General features: G+C 36.5%; 1 protein-coding gene across 3 annotated transcripts; it reads right to left on the bottom strand.

Moving 5' to 3' along the window:
- Positions 1-389: 389 nt before the first annotated feature.
- On the bottom strand, positions 390-21,256 carry slc11a2 (solute carrier family 11 member 2). Of its 3 annotated transcripts, none has more exons than XM_044121681.1 (17): positions 21,086-21,256; positions 16,319-16,404; positions 14,825-14,961; positions 14,475-14,594; positions 13,558-13,677; positions 13,352-13,458; positions 13,199-13,269; positions 13,053-13,120; positions 12,568-12,723; positions 12,303-12,461; positions 12,099-12,185; positions 10,760-10,879; positions 10,501-10,650; positions 10,327-10,400; positions 9,894-10,047; positions 8,697-8,750; positions 390-3,224 (listed from the first exon to the last, which is right to left on the bottom strand). In XM_044121681.1, exons 2-17 carry the CDS (start codon positions 16,350-16,352, stop codon positions 3,147-3,149), a joined length of 1,689 nt encoding a protein of 562 aa, XP_043977616.1. In that variant the 5' UTR covers positions 16,353-16,404; positions 21,086-21,256; the 3' UTR covers positions 390-3,146. The 3 variants fall into 3 exon arrangements, with proteins under 3 accessions (XP_043977616.1, XP_043977617.1, XP_043977618.1); XM_044121682.1 differs by lacking the exon at positions 21,086-21,256 and adding an exon at positions 15,946-16,056; XM_044121683.1 differs by lacking the exons at positions 16,319-16,404; positions 21,086-21,256 and adding an exon at positions 15,946-16,066.
- Between the last annotated feature and the right edge of the window lie 323 nt (positions 21,257-21,579).

The following is a 21,579-nucleotide window of genomic DNA, read 5'->3' as shown; positions in this document are numbered from 1 at the left end:
CTTTTAATTTGACAAATGGGCCTCAGCAGAATATTCAGATTTATTGAATATAACTGTATAAAATATTATATTTGTGGACTCAAACTCAAATGTTTATGAATAGTCCCATTAAAGTACTAATTTTATATAAGTTCTAAACAATTTTAAACTTTAATTTATTTAACAACATGATGTTCGATTGTATGAATGGCTACTATCTACAGTATATTAAAAGTCCATCAGTACAAACTCCCATATTTCTGAACTCCAAAGGGAATTTTCTTCACCTTTGCAAATGAATCAGACTTTTTGTTGTACTGACAAAGTATTAAACAAACTTGACATCCACCCCAGATTTAATTTGTTTCTGGTGTTGTTTACTACAAAAAAACCCCCCCACACACACACAATAAAATTGTGAATATATTTATTTTTTAAGAAACAGCTTTTCAAAAATGCTCAACTCTTTTGGTTTGGCAAGGAAGAAAAAAACAATATTAAAAGATTAAAATACAGAGGGGGGAAAACCACCTTTACACATGTTTTCAATGGTGGACCCTACTGTACAGTTTCAAAAGTTCTGAAACACAACATATCACCTCAGTAGCTTTCTGTCTACAGACCAGAAGTATGCCAAAATTAGCATGATGTTGGAACATCCTTAAAATGTGGAAATCTCCATGTGACACAATATAATCCAAATGCTAGCGTTTCGGAACATTATCAAAGACTCAACTTATAAAGCTTATGTAGGTTTTCAAATATATCTTTCATTTTTTTCCTCATGTACTCAGATGTTTTAAAAAAAAAAAAAAATAAAATAAAAAATTAAAAAAGTGTGCCAAACATTTGTTAGCTGAGGCACGCTGGTGAGCACAGGAGGCACTGTGGAATAAAAACATACAGTACAAGTTCAGTTTGAGTTGGTCAGGGGAAGGATGTGGATTTAATGATGCAAATCAGTAGTCCACATCCACAGTTACCATGGATTATGGTTACATGATTACAGCTGTTAATAATTTAGTATTTCTCTTCTGCTCTTCTTCCTGTCTAGTAGCCTCTCGTTACTAGCTGCTTTTATTTTGAAAGGTCACTGCCCTAAATCTGTTATTTCTGATTTCTATTAATTTCTCTGAGTGCACTTTAGTCCATCTTTTAAATTAAATAATAATGATAACAAAAATCATACAACAACTTTATGTTACAAATACTCTGTAGGATGTATGTATCGCCCCATAAATATCACAGCAGTTCACTTTAGCTGCCAGTTTTTCCGACACACATTTGTTTCTAAGTTATTTGCTGCATTTGTTTTTTTGGTAACAGACTGCACAAAGTTAGTGAAATCAAAACAAGCTAGTGTATTTTTTCAAGACATCTAGACCAACTGAAACATTCGAAAGAGAAATAAAATGCACAGCTAGAAACAGAAATACACATTTTTAAAATAAAACTTAACTGACCTCAGGTAAAAAGGTGGAAACAGAAACATAGACAACAATTTATCCATCAGAGTAAAACGCTGTTGCAGATTTGTGAAAAAAATGTAATTAACGGGAACGTGCGAAGAATGGGAACACAGTGAGTTGTCACTTCGGTTGTGTTTGCTAACAATTTAAATGATTCATTGCATATTATTATTATTATTATTAAAACTCTAATTAAATGCCTGAAGAAGCACATTTGATCTCAGCATCATCTACTCTAACTTGTCACAAGGGATGCATGCCTAACGCTTAATTTGGCACTTTAAAAACAAAGAATGAACAGCAGCATCACAGGCTAGTATTTCTGAAAAATCACAGCTTGAACATTTGAAGACAAAATCGTTGCTGCATAACTTCACGTTCTCCTATAAATACCATCCAGTTTTTGTCAACGGTTGCCTTGTGATGCTCACAATAAGACACAAAAAGTAACGGAAAGTGGTGACATGGTTTCAAACAGAAAAAATAATGATATAATAATTAATGTTCTTTCAAATTAAAGTAACTTTTTTGCCAAACATAAGATAACATCAACCTTGTACTCTTAGAGCAAATGGGTTCCTTAGATATTCAACAAAAAACCCCTGATATTTTCTTATATATTATAAAAAAGAACAAAGGGAGAAGTGTGACCAATATATCATAAATATTAAACCTTTTATCTTTTACATTCATCTTAAATATTTTAACTATGAACTTTGTCATTGTACAAATAACCTAATGTTTGATCGTTCAGGTTAAAATAAAATAAAAAAATTCATCTGGTTCTTCGTATGAAATAAAAATATAATTTAATTCAAATATGGTGAAATTAAAAATTTTTATACTTGTTCATTATAAATGATTTCTGAGTTTTGTTTAGCATGCTTGTATCAACCTAGATCCACCAGATGGCCAAAAATGTCTTTAAAATTATTTAGAGGAAAAAAAAAATCAAAATCAGTCTAAATTAAGTGCTTAAAGACCAGATGACTTTTTTACTCATATTGAACATCCTTCTTACTTTTTACAATGACTTTGAGTTAAATATCTGAATAAATAATTTATCCCAGGCATTTGTAACACAAAGGGAGGCAGCTTGGTCCCTGACAAAGAGCTAACGTTTAAAACAACAAACTTACTGCGACATACAGTATGACCTGATAATGCAGGAATTACATATTTATAAATACGTAGATAATTATATAAACTAATGTATGTTTTCCCTGACAGATAAAAATGTTGAAGGTGAGAAAAAAATGGCTGATAAAGAGCAGTGTGCAGTAGCTTGTTGGGAATGATGGACACCAGCATTCAAGCACCACTGTTTCTCTGAATCTATTACTCTGATAATTTGCTATTGAGGTTTCATTATTTGATTTGTTCACGAAAGGAAATGACTGAACTTGTGCCGCAGCGTGTGGTCGCTAACACCAAGTGTCCTTGGCGTTGTCCAGCTTCTCAGATCTCCCTGTAGCACCCACAAACCATTTAACACACAGGATGCTGTCCAGGAAAGACGAAGCGCCTGAGGTGCTGGACATGTTTAAATGTCTCTTGGTGCGCCGTAAGGACACTTCAGCTGATGTGAGACACCGAGGATTGAAGAGAAAGTTATACTGGCCGAGCTTCAGAGGTTCCCTCCAGTCAAATCGTGCGTCTACAGTCAGAGTGCAGCACTGGACTGAACCCAGCATCCCATTATCTCTCAGCATGCGGATCTGTCTCCATGTCGTTCAGCAGGTACAGGTCTGTGTGGCGGGACAGTCCCCCATCCACCTGAAAGGAGGAAAAAGGTTTTATCATCAGAGAGGAAGCTTCGGATGTCAAGTTTAGTTTGTGTTTATTTGGTTATTGGAAACTAGATGAATCTGTCATAAGGTGCGGTAGAGAGGTGGTGAGACAGACGCTGAGGACCCAGGTTGGAGTGAATGACGGTTGTTCAATGATGAAATAAATCACAAAAGTAGAATAATCCAAAGTCCAGGCAGCACAGAATGAACAGAAGGCTAAGGCTCAAAACTGGTAGCGACCGGTAACAGTGGGCATCTGACAAAAGACTTGACAGCAAGAACTAAACAAAGAACAAGAACACAGGTGAGTTTAAATAGACAGGGAGACAATCGGGGGAAACAAGAGACAGGTGTAACTAATCAAGGGGTAGACGGGACAACAGAGAGACTCCACAGAACACAGAAACCCAAATAAACACAGAAAAACTCAAATTCTAACAGAATCTGCCTTGAATGAAAGAAGATACTGAAGACCCCTTCTACTATTACTCAGATTTTATAATATATTTATAATAAAATCAACCATTAACAAGCTGTGTCTCTGTTTAACCTTTGCATAACTGTAACTTTTTTTCTTGACAAGGTTACAATGAGCATTATAAAGGCAATGGGGTTGGTTAGATTAATGTTACTAACAAATATGGTGATATATAGATATGATTACAGCACACTGATAAAGGACATTTAATTTAGATTAATTGTTGTTCCTGCTGTATCTTGTATTTTATCATCATAGAGTCAACTTTAGAAAATGAAACATCTCAACCAGATTTATGTATTACAAGGGAAATCAGCTTCATTTGGGTCAAATTGTGATTGATTTCATTGCACCAATTAGCTTACCTTGACAACAAGTGTAACTTTAAATACTTTGTTTTTCTTGATTACAGCTAAGCTCAAAACTATTCATACCCCTAGCAGAGTAAGATTTAAATTTGTTTTTATTTTGTTCAAGACGTTTCTCATAAGAAATGAGACAAGACTTTGTCATAATATAGTAAAACAATTTAAAAGGATTATCAGATTTTTAAAAACAGATACTGGTGTTTCGATTATTTATTTTTGGCGTCTAATCTTTGAGGTTGGAAGGCCTCCTTGGCATCACCCTAATTTTTAACTTCCTACACTGATTCTCTTTCAGATGCTTGGGCAACTTAAAAACCGACATATTTTATCCTTTTTTTTTTTTTTTTTACTAGCAGGCCGCTCATCATGTGCTCCAACAGTTTTTGGAGCTGACACAATATTATTTGCAACAAAATCCAATGCTGGCTTCAAACTAAGGAAAGTGACGCAACTTTCACTCGCGTGTGAATGAATGTGTTACGTGGCTGTTCTATGAATTTGACAGATTCGATATTTAAGTGCTTTTTCTATAACGATTTTAAATCTCAGTTTGTATCCACAGCTCTGCTTTCAGCAACATATTTACAGATAAACCACAGGATGTAACTTTAACACATCTGTGGGTTTTCCAGGCATCCTTGTCTTTCCTGATAAAGCATTCTGTGTTTTGGTTTGGTGGTGATAAAAATGAATAGAAAAAGTAAAATTAATCACTGTCTTTTTAAATATGATAGAAATTTATTACTATATATTGACAAGTTGTTCCAAATTAAAATACTGCTCTGCAAATACAGTTTAACTATTATTAAGTTCTTTCAATTCACCATTTACATCAGCTATAGCGCAACTATACTCAGTCAAAATTATCTCAATTAATCAATTTTCAATGTGTTTGTAGGGATTTCTGGTTGAATCATAGCATATTGAATATGCCTTTAATTGATAGAAACAAAATGTATTTTGTGTAATAGTTAAAGTATTTAACTATTAGTAACAATTGTGAGAACATTTCAAAGTAAGAGAAGTGCTCTGATAAATAAAGTCTGACGAATCTGAGAGTTCTCATCATGATCATTTATTTCTCCTGTTAAACAAAAAAACTACACATTGCTTGGTTCCTAAAATAAAGTAACTTAATTGGGATTTAATATTATCATACGGTGCAACTCAAAAATCCTGTCATCCTGTTAAAATAAAATAAGAACAATCATATTTGTTAGCAAAACATGTAAACAAACAATAACCTTACACTACACACTACTGAAGTTTTTGAAGTTATTATTTATCAGTATCCAGTCTCATTTGAGGAACATCTAATCTGAATGTGAGGAAACAGAAATAAACCTCAGCTGTCGTTTTGATTTTCCTTTTATTTAAAAGATGAAACCCTGGAGTGCAGAAAGCAGCCCGATGGCAGCATCATAATCTGGGATTACTGTTTGTCTCAAATCGTAAAAGTTAGAAATCTGGACACAAAGAAAAGGATTCACCAGCCAGAAGAAAAGTAAGTTTTGTAATTGTCAACCAGATTTAATTTGATCCACGTCTGACAGAAACCTGGAGACTGTGGAGACGTCTTCACAACATGAAGGACCTGGAAACCTATTAAAAGGTAAAGATTTAAAGTAAAGATAATGAGTTATAATAGTCTCTTAAAGCCAACCTTAAAACTGGAATATTAACTCCTGCCTGCAAAATAAACTCCTGAATATTCAAGTATAATCTTGATTCAGATGTGTTGACATGTGATTTGTTTTATTATTTTTTATTCATTGCATTTTTTGATTCCTCTTGAGAGCTTAGAACAACTTATCAAATATTTTTACAGTTCAATATTTCCTATTGTTCTTCAATAGTCGTTGGATTAATTTGTTAGACGCAAAATTAAAGCAGTTCTGAAATTAAAAAACTTTGTAAAAAGAAAAAAACATCCCTCCACCAGGTCTTTTATTTTCCAGTTGAGTTGTAAAGCATAAATATATTACTGGTGGAAAAAACTTGGAAATGGTTAATCATTGCCTAGATTTTATTACATGCCAAAAAACCCCCACAATTTTACCAGTTTGTACACTTATTCTTAAAAAATACACTTTTATTACACTTAATAAAAAAATATTCAAGTTTCCATAATATTTAATCTTTTTCTTCTTAATATTTCATCAGTTTTTGATGGTTAATTAAACCTCATCAGAAGTCAGTCTTTAGACACCGAGACAGAAGAGTCCAACACATGTCCACATATCCATAATTAGCTTTTATTTTGGACACATGGTGTGTCGTCAAGCATCAGAAAACAGCAGATATGAGAGAAATATCACAAAAACACTTCCAGTGTAGACATCACTTTCTTATTTTCGTAACACTTGTGCGTTTGTCATCTCTTTCGTTTTGAGAATATATCCGTGTGAGGTATTTCTAACACAGTAGAGACCCCAGGTCTGGATCCGACCCAACATAAACAAACAACTCATACAAACTGTGAAGGTAATTCCCGAATGCAACTTGAACTGCTGCTATAACACAGTGCTCCCATCTGCGAACATCTTCACATCACTTGGATATTGCTCAGTTTTATGCGTTTATATTTGATTTAAAATTTAAAATTCCTTACTTTATTACTTTTCTCTACCTAGAACAAATTCAACTTCATAGAATGAAGAAAATGTGAAGGGATGAAGGAAAGCATTTTCTTTTTTCTAACTAATAATCCAAATGATCCAAGGTTTTTAAATATGTACAGTAAAAGTTAACAGTTTCATACCTGAAAAACACAGATCAAAAAATGGTACAAAAACATGCTTAAAACAGGCAGCTGACGCCAGCAAACTAGTCTTTAATTACATGTGCTCATCCTGCATATACTTTTAAAATAAATCTAACAGGATGATGTTTTACTGGGAAATGCTTATTCTTTAAAAATGTAATAATAGAATATATAAGTAATTTAGAGTATGTGTCTTTTATCATTACCTTTCTATAATTTTGGAAGTAATTAAGAGACAACCCCATCTTAAAGCTAAAATATCCTTTGAAAAAACTAGAATACACTGTAAATCTCTTACTCCCTAATTTACTGACCGTCTTCTACTAAATAAATGTGTTAAGCAAGTTTCACATATGGAAACTAACAGTGACAGCTGTGTCATATCAAAAAACTACTGCAATGGTCTACATGGTGATGAGCTCCAGGTGTTTTCAAATCTGTTCCCCAACCACAGAAATCATTTATATAAAAAGACAACACACAGCAGAGGCCACGTCTCTCTGGCATCTGAATTATTGAGGCACTAAAACAAATGTTGTGGACGACACATGAACCTGAACAAATCTGTGAGTCTGCATGAGACTGCACCCTCTAAGGAGCGCCATTTTAAGATTAAAACCGGCCTCAAACTAGTCCGATATTAAACTCCACGTTGTGCAAAGAGAAAGTAAAAAGTGACAGAATGTGCACTGCATCCCAGTGCATAAAAATGAAACGTACGCTCGTAGCTTTCTGCATATGCTGGAATCAGCTTATAACACACACAAAAAATAAAAAAATAAAACACTAACTCGGAGACTGAAACTCAACTGGGCTGGATATCATTTGGAGCTTTTCTAGTCCACAAAAATAAAACAGTACATGTTTATTATGAAGTAACATTTCTGAAACAGTAAATGCGACAGAAATATGCAATTTGATGCTACACTTGGGTTAAAACAGCAGAGAACATTGAGGTAGTCATGGTGGAAATCCTTATGAAACAAGGAATGGACTCCTTTATGTATGAAGAATGTGTGCAGGAGGATAATCCACGCTCACACAGCACATCAGATTTTTGTCATCGATTAAAAATACAGTATTTAGTGTGTAAGAATTTTGTGTCGTCTGCTTCATGTGGCATTAATGTTAAAACTGTTAGTAGAGAGGTTCACATATGACGAAAAGAACAAGGTGGGTTCTGGAGAAGACGTAGGTTAGTTTTCCCTACATTCAGTCCATATCTAGCAAAACAACTGAAAACCAAGAGAAAGAGAAACACAGCTGGTCTATATGGTATCGTTAACAATCTTCAGCTGCTTGTCATCTAAACCAAACGTAATTTTTACAGATTTACTGCAGCGCTGTGATTTTTGCATTCCTATACTTGAAGGGCTGCATGTGGAGAAACACAAATATTCAGCTCCTTAGAAGGTTTTCTGTCAGCTACCTATTAGTTATGAAGTTAGAAATACATCATTTACAGATCTAAAGACGTCTAATGTAGGTTCATATTAGATGAATATCTACTATCGCAAGTAGTTATAAATATCTAAAGAACGAATACAGCTAATTTGATTCCTTAATTAACCGTTTGTTTTAATAATCCAAACTTCTTACAAACATTCGGCTCATTCATGCTGTGCTGATGTAGTTCTGATATTTTGGTAAAAAGCACCAGATGTTGATATCCAGCCCAACACAAGAAGAACATGAGGAGAGAATCTGACTTCATGATCCTACAATAAGTCCTGGTTGTGTGCAGTGTTCCCCCAGAGGTAAGAGTCATGCAGGCGGATAATGTAGTGTTCAGCTTTAGGAGTCGTACTCAGACTGCTCCTCTACGAACACCGCAGGTCGATTGCTTACCCTGCTGCCACAGTCCAGGCAGGAAACCCCCAGGGCAACCAGGCAGTGCCAAGCCTGCAGACAACCAGAGCAGAGCAACAGGTCATGACTCAGTTTTTTTGCAAGATTACGAATCATATTATAACAGAGAAGGTCAAGTTAGCAAGAACAGCTGCTTTTTAAAAAGAAAATAAAAACTTTAATTTGTTGCAGTTGCATAATCTCACAGTTTTAGTCTGGATTATTACTCATTTCAAACAAAGACACTGGTGGCAGGATCACTGCTGCCTACGCCATAAGTGTAACTTTATTTTGACTTTCTCCAATAGACTCTCTAAAATTGTAAATTCGTGTGTCAGTAAATAGATAGAAACAATCTAAAGGAATCTAAAGAAAACTTCTTCCAAACCATTACAAACATAAATAAGCTAAATTAGTAAGAGCTCGATCCTCTTCTCATACAATCTTAAAATTTAACTTTCCGGTAACAAACACGCTTTCTCCTCTGGGTCAAGAGTTAGAAAAGGAAGAATTTGTGGAAAAGCACTTTATGCCTGATATTTGGTTTGGTAGAGGATCTGTTATGTTGTGAAACCTTTATGATGGCAAAATAAAGTATTTAAAATACTGACAAATTTTAAAAATATAACTTTTGTCTTAAAGCTGAAACTGGATCATCACTTGGTTTTTCAACAGGTTAATGATTCAGAACATGCAATCAAACACAAAAGTCCAACAGAAAACCAGTTTTCTACCCAGGACTGTGGACAATCCACAGATTGTGTAAAAAAAACACAACAAAAAAAAACAAACAGTCAAAGATTCCTCTCTCTTTGTGCTGCAACCTTGTGAAATATTATCAGAGAAGAGCAAAAGTCGTCCTGTTGGCAAACAATTTCTCAAAGTAGTTGGGGTACTAATAATTGTGCCACCAGTGATTCTGTTTAAAGTAATCGTTGCTTAAATTGTCATTTTTAAAAAAATCTATTTTTGTGGTTAAAATGTACCTGAAAGCAGACAAAGTTATGGGTAAAGTAGTTGAAAGTGGAGAGAGCGATGAACCTAGAAAGACTAATTAATGTGAGATTAGACTACAGCAATTGAAGACAACAGTGCACTAAAGAGAAGCAGCACACCAAGAGCACAGTTTTAATAAAATAACGAATAAATCCCAATTAGACCCGATAAAAAAAACAGGATTTTATCTCTTGAACCCACCAGGTAGATCACGAAGGCCAGGTAAGCCACGGAGAGCAGAGCAGCGATAACGTAGAGCAGGACGCTGTGCAGCGCAGTCACATAAACAATCACAAAGTACATGTTGATTGCACAAACCACCAGGATGACGATGCCTCCTGCAATCTTCCACGCCCTTAAAGAAAAAAACAACTTTTATTTAACATGACAGTTTTCAGAAAATTCACCAAGTTTAAAAAAACTCTGAATACTAACATAACTTTTAAAAAACATATAAATACAAAACATAACCTCGTAAATCCTTTCACTTCTTTAACCCAAACACCTTAATCGACCCTTTCACTTCCCTTCCTGTAATGAGGAATTGATCTAAAAATACTGTGAGAACTTCTGTGGGTCAGGACTCAAGAAATCAATCGACACTCTGTTAAACTAACACAAATGTTTGACTTACAGCCCGTTAGCAAAGTCATTCATGATGGAAGTCAGACTGGTGAACGTCAGGATCGGGATCAAAGCAAACGGAAGCTGTTGGAGAAGGAAAATGATTATTAATACACAGCAGCGTTACATAAAACACAACAAAAAAACGCTTAAGATGCGTGTTATTGCTTTAGTTTCTCCTGACCTGCATGCTTTGAAGCACGTTGAGGAAGTCGTTCATCCCCGTCAGACGGTGAACGTCCTGGAAAATGGCGACGAGGAGCGTCGGCACGATAGCGATGGAGCGGGTCAGCAGCACCCGAGCAAAACGAGACCACTTCAGGTTCAGAAACCCCTGAGCAAAGGTACAAAATAACACCATTTTGCAGCTTTTTAGTCATCGCTTGCAAAACTGCAAAGCAGCAGGTAGAACACGTGAAATGACGAGCAGCAGGTTTTCTCACCTCCATCACAAACTGTCCAGAGTAAGTGCCCGTCATGGTGGAGCTCTGACCGGCTGCCAGAATCCCGACAGCCCAGATGTAGAGAGCTGCAGGTCCAAAGAAACACCCCAACACCACTCCCTGTGCAAAATGTACAAAAATACAGCGATCGCCTCATTAAACATGTATTTATTCATCTGTCGGTAGGATGAAGGAGTGAATGTTTATTAATGAATCCAGGTGCAGCTAAAAGAAATCTGAATATCACTGAAATTATTATTGTTCAGAGAGAGAAATATTTTAAAGGGTTAGCGCATTTAACTGAGCTAATAAAAAAACTGAATTCAGTAAATTTGATAATCACATAAAACCAATGAGTCGATGTACGTCCATGTAATGCACAGTAAAAGTACTGAATACTCGGGTTTCGTTTTGCATGAATCAGTTCATCAACAGGCCTGAAGCACAAAGCAGAGCAGAGCACAACTTATGACCCCCCACTCCAATTTCTCTAATAGTTTTAGGCTCATAGTGCTCTCAAAGCTGCTTGTGCACATTTCCCAACAATACTTTTTCCTTTTACTAAACTTTCTGTTAATATACTTAAATATAACCCTATGAACTGCCAGCTTCTTTAACAATACTCCTTTGTAACTCCCTCTCCTTCTAAGATGTTGATTTCTTTCTGCTGGTCAATTTCCCAGTTAGAAGAATAATTGATGACTGTGTAGCCAGTAATGTAGCATTTCTCCAGTAATTGAATTCAGAAACTAAATTTTGAGTTTCTATGACCGTTAACTCATCAAAATGTAAACAAAACGCTTGAAAAATGTGATTGAAATGAATGTACAGAAAAATGCTTTATTCTTTTAATAAATATGTTTCTTTACAATACAAAAATAAACTCTTAGAGAAATCTCTGGATATTTTTAACAGGATATTTAAAAACCCCTCTAGTAAAACCTACAAATAAAAGAAACTGTGTTGACAGGAGTTTGGATTACATTTGTTAAAGGAAGTTGCCAAAAATAAATCCAGAATAAATTGATTATTTGAGCACCTCTGTGTTTTATTTTAAAAATCTCCATAAAGCGATGTTTTCGTTCTATTCAAGTTAGATTAAAGAATTGTTTTCCAGCTACTGCTGTCGCTATCTGCACATAAATGCCTACAGGTAAAATGTCCTGGATCTTCATGTATCTGTGACTAAGTTTTACGTTTTACCTTGTTAGATAACTTTCTTTCAATGTACTGAAGATAAATGTTTAAACCTGTGCTACATGCAAAGATTTTCTAGTGTAAAAGCTAAAACTCTGCATCCCAGCTTATTGTGCTCAAGTCTGTTGTTGAGCAGACATACCCCTTTGTAGATGTCCACCTCCAGAGTGGCATTGTTGAGAGGGAAGAGGTCGCTGCGGTGGATGCCGGTCGCGTTGCACTCAGCGTTCTGCAACACAATAAGCAACGACTGAAATCTACATTTTGTGTTAAACTACTCTTTGAAAAAAAAAAGCTCTGCAGCAATCTGTTATCAGTTAGCAATCAGTAGAGCGATCGTACTCACCACCTCCATGTTAGTTTTATTGTAAAAGGCCTGAGCAAAGACTGCGACGACGAAGACGTTGATGAGGAAGGACACGAAGAGGGCGACAGATGATTCGATAAAAAAGTACTTATTGGCTTCTTTTACTTCCTTCTTATTTTTCCGATCCACTTCTCTGGACTAAGAAACAAAAAAATGCCACCATTTCTGTGTTATTTCTCATTTTAGAAAGCTTGGTGATGAATTCTCTCAGAATATAGTTATCTCATTTTTTTTTTTTTTTTACCTTTACGAGAGCTGAGTGCAGGTAGATGTTGTGGGGCATGATGACAGCACCAACGATTCCCACGGCCTGCTCCAGCTGCACGGGCCCGCACTCAGCACAGTACGGCAAAAACATCCCTTTAAGAACCTCTCCCTGATCCGGTTTCACCAGAATGTACTGGAGTTGGTCAACAGGAACCGAGAAACAAGAAAGGACAATGTTAGATGTTTTCTTTTTCCCAGAGTGAAACGATGGTACAAGAAAAGGATATAATGAAAGCGAATGTTCACTAATCCACACACAGTGGAAATGTGCTAACTATTCTTAAAAGTCAAAGTGTGAGCCAGAAACTGAAACAATATGAATGAGGTCAAAAATAATCTTTAATATTTAACGTTTTATACTGCCATATAATAATTCCACTCTGAAAAAGAAGAGTGCAGCTGCAGCTTGAAAAACACAGATGTAATGCGACATCCACTGTGTCAGGTGTGAAGGAAGCTCACCTCGTAACCAAAACTTATGGCCATTACAGTAATCAGAAATCCAAAGAAAGCCTCAAGTTTCCTCAAGCCTAGAGAGATAAAAACATGTAAAAACACTAGGACTAATCAGAAAGGTGTTCTTTGTCTGGTTATAAATGGTTACACACCGTATTTGTCTAAAAAGAGGAACACAAACGTGTCTGTGATGGTGATGAGAACTCCTGCCCACAGTGGGATCCTGGATAATTACAAAAAGGGAAGAAAACGATGACGATGCACTCAAATTTTGATCCATTTTTAATCCACAGACGAAAACAAACCTGCCCACTGACAGAAGGTTGAAAGCTATGGCACAGCCGATGACCTCCTGCATGTCTGAACCGATAATAGCCAGCTCGATCATTAACCAGAGTATAATCCGTGGAATCTGGAAGAAACAATCGTTTATTTGAGAAATAATTACAAAACAACCGCCGCTTCAGACAACTATGACCAGCAGAAAGGAGGGGAACAGGCAGAAACTCACGGTGCGATACTGGCGGTTGCAGACCTCAGCCAGGTGCATCCCGGTGACGACGCCGAGGCGTGCGGCGAGCCTCTGCAGCAGCAGCCCGATGATGGTGGACACAAGCAGCACCCATAGGAGCTGCCAGAGAGGGAGAATCAGCACAGTCGTCTCTGATGGATCTACCTTCATTCAGCGGCATTGCAACTCGTAAAGTTAGAGCCTAAATGTGTGCAATAGGTTTCAAATAGTAGATGCTTGAGGTAAAGAAAATATATTGAATACAGGTTGACTAGTTGTCCAACAGACAGTAAGTGGCTGCAGGGGATTGTTTTAGAAGCTAAAAAGGAAGTGTGCCAAATCCATCTGACACCAAATGCTTTCCTGAATAATAATGTCTCTCATTTAAATTATTAGCAAAACATTAGTCATCGTTTTTTTTGGCAATTCTGACCTATTTTCGATGTTAATCTACAATCTACAGAAGTCCAAAATTGTATTCCTGCAAACTTATTTATCCCTCTCCTGAGTTTTTTTTTTTTTTTTTTTTAAACCTAATGCATGATTTATTTTTGTAACAGTGGGTTTTCTCTACCAAATTCTGCTTTGTCCTCAAAAAAGCATTAACTGGTCTTCCTTGTTTTCTCACAGAACACATGGATTAGCTGTAAAGCACAATTAAGAAAGACGTATGGATTGGTTTATTCAAACTGCAACTTAAAACTGTCATCTTCCAGCTGCTCTGCTGATTTAAAGCAGAAATCGTTAAACGTTGTTTAATATTCCTTGGCTGTATATGAGGTTATACTGCCTTAAGAAAAGCAGGGCGAATATCCACTTTTCACCTTTAATCTTAGTCTAGAATATGTCGAAATGTGCAAATAAACACATTTATTTTACGTTTTGAGGTCTGTTTTGATGCATGTTTTATTCAGTACCTTAAAACCAGCTTTTGCACCAGACTGGAGGTCTGATTCAATGTTCCCGGGGTCCAAGTAAGCAATGCTCATCAAAAACCCCGGTCCGGTGAAGGCCCAGAGTTTACGGAAACTGAATATCTGACAGGGAGAAGCAGCAGGTTTTCATTTCTCAAAATGGTTACAAAACCAAAGTGCAATAAATCCCCCAACATTTTTGCCAAGCTTTATTTAAATATTAGCAGGCAAAAAGAAATAAAAATCACAAATAAAATGTGAAAACGGCATACTAATGAAAAAAAATTACTCATCATTAAATAACATAGTTAAAGACTTACACTCAGATTGTTTGAAATTTCTCATGTTCTTACCTGGTTGGGACTTTCTGGGATGGGAACCCTCTCCTCAAAGTAGGTGGAGAAAGGTTCCTCTTGGGCGTCGGGTGAGGCAGGAGGAGAGATGGCGCTGTAATGGTTCGACTGGACTCCATTTTCCTGCTGGGAATCCTCTGAGACAGACACACAGGTTTCACAGAAAGCTCCATCAAGCGTGGATTCTCCTCATTTTAGAGTTCATCAGGAAGGAGACACATACGGGCAGGAACTAGATCAAACTTATATAATAATATATATATATATATATATATATATATATATATATATATATATATATATATATATATATATATATATATATAATGCTTCTTCATTAACCAAAACTTTCTAAAAAGTTTCTAGAAGCAGTAATGAATGAAAAAACAAACACATCTTAGGTATAACTAAATGCAATTTAAACACTGGTTATAAATCTGGATTTATTCATTACCTTTTGAGGCCGAAATTCAGAAGAAAATATATAAAAAAAACTTTCTAGATCACGCAGGAAACTTGGTTTAGTTACTTCGTTATACTACTTATGGTGTATTATTGGTGATGCACAATCAAAGAAAGAATCTGTAACAGACATGCAAGCTTTAGTTTTCTTTAACAGAATCAAAACGGTAAAAGTTAAAGGTTTTCTGGTGTCAAATATAAGCTGTTCCACTGCATTAAAACCTCTTCGAATCACCAGAACCAGCTGACTCTTTTCCAATGAACCCTACACCAGAGCCTCCACATGAATTCTGACGAAAGATAAACACAAACTTGAGACTCGTTCTGTTTGAGTTCAATATTTGCTCAACTCATTCTTCTCACATTTAGCATTGCGTATATTTAGCTGCCTCACAGCAGCGGCGCACAAGAAGATCCCCAATACAAACAGGCACGTAATTAACATCTAACGCAACTCTGCCACACAAGCAGTCAGAAACCTGCAACTACACGTATTAACTCAGGCTGCAAAACCTCCAATTAGACACAACTTGAACTAAAATTTGCTATGACAACACTTGAAAGGAAAATAATTACTTCCAAACCTACAAATAAGCTTTCCCTTTCCTCATAATTGCTGTTTAAGCTGATAAATGTAAGACGGTATAAATGCAACTCACTGAGTCTGGAGCGTTCCTGCTTCCTTGAACTCATCACTCAACTCCAACTCACTGCAGGTCCTAAAGTCCACTGTTGCCTAAGAATGACTCTGCCTTTATACGCTGCTGCCTCTGGGTGTGTTTTTTTCCCAATACAGGACAGGGGGAAGGGTTATGTCACACTGACAGACAGGTGTTGTGTGTCAAAACATGATTGGAACACAAAGCATATCTCAGAAATAAGCCTATAAACGTATTTTGTAACTTTCAAAAATGTTTTATTCAGGTTGCGTGTTATTTGAACATTTTAAACTAACTTTAAAAATATTTCGCAACCTCAGGGAGGCACTCAAGAGTGTGATGTGAAGTTTCTCCGGCTTAAAGGAGGTGCTACCTTCCAGGAGGTCTCCGTTCTGCTCGCCTGTCATCAGGACAGGCTGCAAGATCCCCGGGAAGGTGAGGGATGGATGTCAGCCGCACCTGCAACAAGACAACAGTTTAGGAGAGAAACAAGAATGGGTATTTATTAGCTTTAACTGAAATTAATGCTTTACAAATGTAAAAAAAAGAAAAAGGGGGAAAAAAAAGCAACTTCAGTGGCTTTGCAGAAATTTGTTGACAGCAAAAATCACAAGTCATCCTCATGATTAAGCAACACTGAAATCAAGGCAAAAGCCACAATGTGGAGAACTTTCACAGGAAGCTTCAACTTCACCACAAGCACAACAGTTTCACTTCCGTTACAGTCTTAACTGTACCGTCGGCACGCAAAACTCCAAAACAGTCATGTCTTCGTTTTTCACATCAAATGTAAAGCAGACAGCGGTATTGATGACACAGTCTGGGCACATGACTGTGGCATGATGGGGCAAGTAAGGAGCTGAGGCAGCAGACAGGGCAGCTTTTCCAGCAGTCAAGGTTTCCAGGAAAAAAAACCACTTCCTCACTATGAGATGGTTTCAGAAATAGTTAACCAAAAGTCACGTTCTGCTTCAACGACTTTGTCAAACAGCAACAATCCACAAAGCAATCTTAATGAAGAGTTTTAATATGAGGTTGTAAAACACATTAAAGTTGAATGTTCTCCATTATGTTCTTTGTTTTGTGAAGCATCCGCTTTGTGAAACCATCTTCGGATCGGAATCAACAAAAACCACCAAAGAAGACACGAGCGCAACTTCCTTTTTCACAAAATGTAAACAAAGATGGAGTACCAATAGATTTCAGCAGTTGTAGGGTTTCGCTTTTGTCTTTAATTTCTCCGTCTAGCACTAAACAATCCCAAGCATTTGTTTAGGTTCCATTTCCCCAGATTACCCAGCGTTATAGTCTGTTTTCTGCTTTCAGAGCGGTCTGCAGTCTGTTTGGTATTGAAAACGCACCAGAGTTCAGTTCAAACAAGCCGAGAAGATTTTAGGCAGACCAGAGAGTTTGCATTTTTGGTGGCTGATTGCACATTCTCACCTTCCCAAACCAACCGGACTTTCTAAGCAGATATCCTAGAGCTCGATTAAAGCCGACTAAACAGCGCTGGCGTGAAAGCACCCTAACACTGAAGTACCTGAGCTTCCTCTGTCTGTCCTGTTCCTTTGGTTATACAGTAAGGAAATAGAGGAGAAGCCATCAGCAGAATGAAGACTTCATCAATGCAATGTGGCCTGGAGGAGACCAGAATCAGGTTCTGCTGAAGCTTTAGAGAAAAGCAAGTTTGTTTTTATAGTAGCCTTCAGCTTGTCTATGTTGGGTCTGGGTTTGCTGGCTAATCAAGCACAAATCAATCTCTCTTCAACACTCATCAGCAGAGAGAAGCATGAATTGATTTAAAACTTCCTGAGAGGGGGCTGCTCCTACTATAGACTTTAGAAAACACAGTGGAGCAACACCGACTGATGTTGGGCCACAATCATCACTATCTGAGGAAACTTCACACTGGGCTTGAAGCAGCTTGGATTGTGTGCCTCTCCACTCTTCCTTCAGACTCTGAGTCTTTGCAGGGGAAATGCAATTATGTACCTTCAGCTAAAAAGTGGGATGTTGCATCATTGAGCAACAGCCCAGTCCTTTTCTCCTTAACCCAGGTATTAATGTCAATACAAATTAAGATGCAATCCAGCGTCGAGTTTTCCATCTCTTACATTGATCCTTGCACATTTTTCCATATTTAAGTCAGAGGTTTTGATGATTCATGCTGACATGAAACAGTATTTTTTTATTTGAAGAGAATTTGTCCCAGGATTAGATTTGCTCATTGGACATGCACTGATGAATGGGTTGAAGGACACTTAGATTCACTATGCTATGACTTACACCCAACTATAACTATTCGTCATGTGCTCTCTCGTGTGACCACGCTGTCAGTAGACTCTGAAACTAGACACACCAGCAAGAGGTTGAACACACAGTGCCAACTGATAAACACCATTGTACTTGAATAATTAAATGAACACAAAAGTATTTCTGAACTCCTACTAAATCCCTTTGCTAACAATTCGCATCTATAAATTGAACATTTCTAAATCCTAATGTTCATTCATTCAGCTAATTCTTTTTAATGCTAATCTTCTGATAAAAAAAAAACAACAAAAAAACCCCACTTATTCAGCTTACAGCTCTGGAACAAGGTTCAACCTAAAGATTGGATACATTTTTCTCTCTTAGTTTCTCAAGTGAAGTGGTTTGGCCTCATGGGAATTTGTTAACCAAATGAGTCAGAGGCGGAAAACCTCACAGGTTAGATTGAAACTAAATGTATCTTCTCGTTTTCCTCTGTCTTTCAAGCTACAACCTTCAGACATTGGGTCTAATTTAAAGCCCACACATCATATCTATCCTCCAGCAGATTTCCTCTTAGTCTCAACAGAACCTCCTGGCTCAATGTTTTATTTCGTCTACTAATTTTGCTATCTTCACTGAGTCTGGGAGGTCAGCATGTGTTGTTCCTGTCACAGTGTGTCTTGGATTACAGCCACAGATTGTGTAACTCTTCCAAAATGTCACCACAAATCTAGTCAAATTCACTATAGAGACAAGCCTATGAAACCTGGTATCTGGTTTCGGATACCAGGGAATTTTAAATATAAATATGTCAGCAATATGTTTATGTTTTAAAATATTTATATAAATCAGAGAATTAGTTGCTAAGCTTAAGCTGTGAAGGAGCCTGCTAATGATGCAGTGATTTAAGTCAAGTTAGCTAAAGCAGGGAAATAATTAAAATAAGCTGCAGTATTATCAGGACTGGAGTTGCACACCTTGATCTACACAGATTTATACAAAAAGAGATAGTTCAGGTATTTGAGAAAGATGAGTGCTGTCCTATTTGTTATAGAAGTAGAAACACCAGAGGCACCAATAAGTTTCCAACCAGTGAGTTAGTTAAAAACTATTGTTTCTCAAATTAAAGGTTGGGTGTTTCTATAACAATCCGTGTGTAATTATGCTGCTGCTTTTATTTTATGGCTCTTTACCGGGGTAGCCAATACAATTTGTCCACATCTGAATGCCAACATCAGAAAAGGCGTGTTATTTCCTTAGAACTGACTGCAAAGAACAACATTATTTTTAACCAAGAGTATGAATTACAAGCTTGTGGGAATAACCATATTTTGTTAAAACTTCACAGAATGTTGTAAAGCTGGATTCACCATGCTGACATCAACTAAAATCTGGATGATGCAATAATATGTGTCATTCAGTCACTCGTTCACCAAACTTCCCTCCAAACATCAGTTAAAACTACAACATAATCTGTACAGAGCAGCTTTTACTATCACTACATTTGAAACGCCTCCCAAACCGACAAGTTGTAAGTTAGGGCCCACCCCTCACAGTGGGATTTACAGATATTAACTCTAAACAGAAAAACCATTTTTGGAAAAGTAAGGACATGAAAAACATTGGATTTGCAAACTTGGCAACTGAAGTCACAATAAGGCTTTGGTTAATGTTGATGTAATGAATAAAGGTCAATACAAAGCAAGCGGGTTAAGAAATATTCTGTTTACTGTGCATATTAGTTCCACAACTGAGGCTGCAACTCGGGTCATTATACCTGCAAGGACTTGAAACAAGAAGAAAATGTCATAGAAGCATGTTTATATTTTATTTTGTGGCCTTGCTTTCCAAATAGATTACTATTTACTGGATACATTGTATTAAAATACCACTAGAAACTGTTTTTTACTAGTCAATGGTCCCACATATTCATTTAATTCATAAATACTACACAACTCCCACCTTTTACAGAGTATGAAGATATCAACAAACTGCTCATTGCCTATTGCTTGATTTTTTAAAAATACATAAGTAATTTGATATAGTTTAGGGACACCTTTTTTCATTATAAAAATAAGATAAATTGTGTAATTCATTAATTCTATAATTAATTAAAAACTATAATTTTGATCCATTAAAATATTCCTTAGCTAGTAAAACAACTATAATCATTTAAAAACTGTGAAACCTGATAGAAAAAAGGAACTGAGTATTGACATTGGCCAGTAAAAGCCTGGTTGGTGCACATTTAGAAATTAGCTATCAATTTATAAAGCAACTACTTTTTTTCTTAATACAAGAAAATGAATGTTTCTGGAGTGTTTAAGGCATCATTTGATTCACAAGACGAAGTATTTTCCCTATAATACCATAATTAATACAATCAGAAAAAGACAAATGTATTTCTCAGGCTTTTTGGAAGTAATACATTTTCTATTAACTCAAATAAACCAATTATAAATGCAACAATTTTACCACATTGCTATGAGGTTTGAGAGCAAGTACTATTAGCAAGATATCAATGTTAGTAATAATGCAATAATGCCAGCACCCTAAACTAAAACCCCGTGCAGATGGTGTAAAACCACAGTTGTAAGATGCTACAGTATCTGTCAGTAGACAGATAAAGGCAATACTGTGTAAGCCTTTAGATGTCCAAGATGGAGAAGGAAGCACTCACCAACATACATCCTTCCGGTCGGAATACCCACATGTATAAGCCATGCAGTAACAAAGCCTACAGTAACCCCAAAAAGCAACCATGCTTCGCCAACATCGACACTTTCCGAGTACAGTTCATGATTAAGCTAACCCCTTCCCATGATGTACAAAGTATTTAGTTAGCTCTGCTAACGCTAGCCTGACTGTGTAAATAAAATTTTTTTACCTGTGCGTAAGATCAGGGAGTTAAAATATCAGCCTGCGTCTTGAGTCCCCCGGTTAGTTTATAAAATACATCATTTGTTCAAACTTGAAGCTAGCTAAGCACGTTATTGATGGAAAGCTGATCAAAGTCGTGTCAACTGTAGGTTTAAGTCAAAGTGCGCATGTGCAGTATCTCTGCATTGTTGTGATTGGTTAGTTCACCAGACTCCTGACGAGCTTCTGTCGACTGTACCAACAGTCCTGATAGAGGATCTGAAGATGTCGTCATAGACATAATATAATGATTATATATGTCTCTGGGTGTCGTGAGTGAAGGACGAGTAGGGACATAACTTCAATGCTTCAAAAATATTTTACATATCCACTCATTCAGTTTTTATTTTGTTCTGTATTTCCTGTTGGTGATTTACGTCACAATTAATCAACAAAGTTTTTCATCTGACGGAAAATTACACATTTAAAAAGATACTCAAATGGTATGAAGGAGTTTGAATT

The sequence above is a fragment of the Gambusia affinis genome, linkage group LG07, assembly GCF_019740435.1.
Source record: "Gambusia affinis linkage group LG07, SWU_Gaff_1.0, whole genome shotgun sequence".
NCBI classification, from domain to species: Eukaryota; Metazoa; Chordata; class Actinopteri; order Cyprinodontiformes; family Poeciliidae; genus Gambusia; species Gambusia affinis.
Note: the sequence above shows the minus strand (reverse complement) of the source record. Positions and strands in the feature narration are given on the sequence as shown.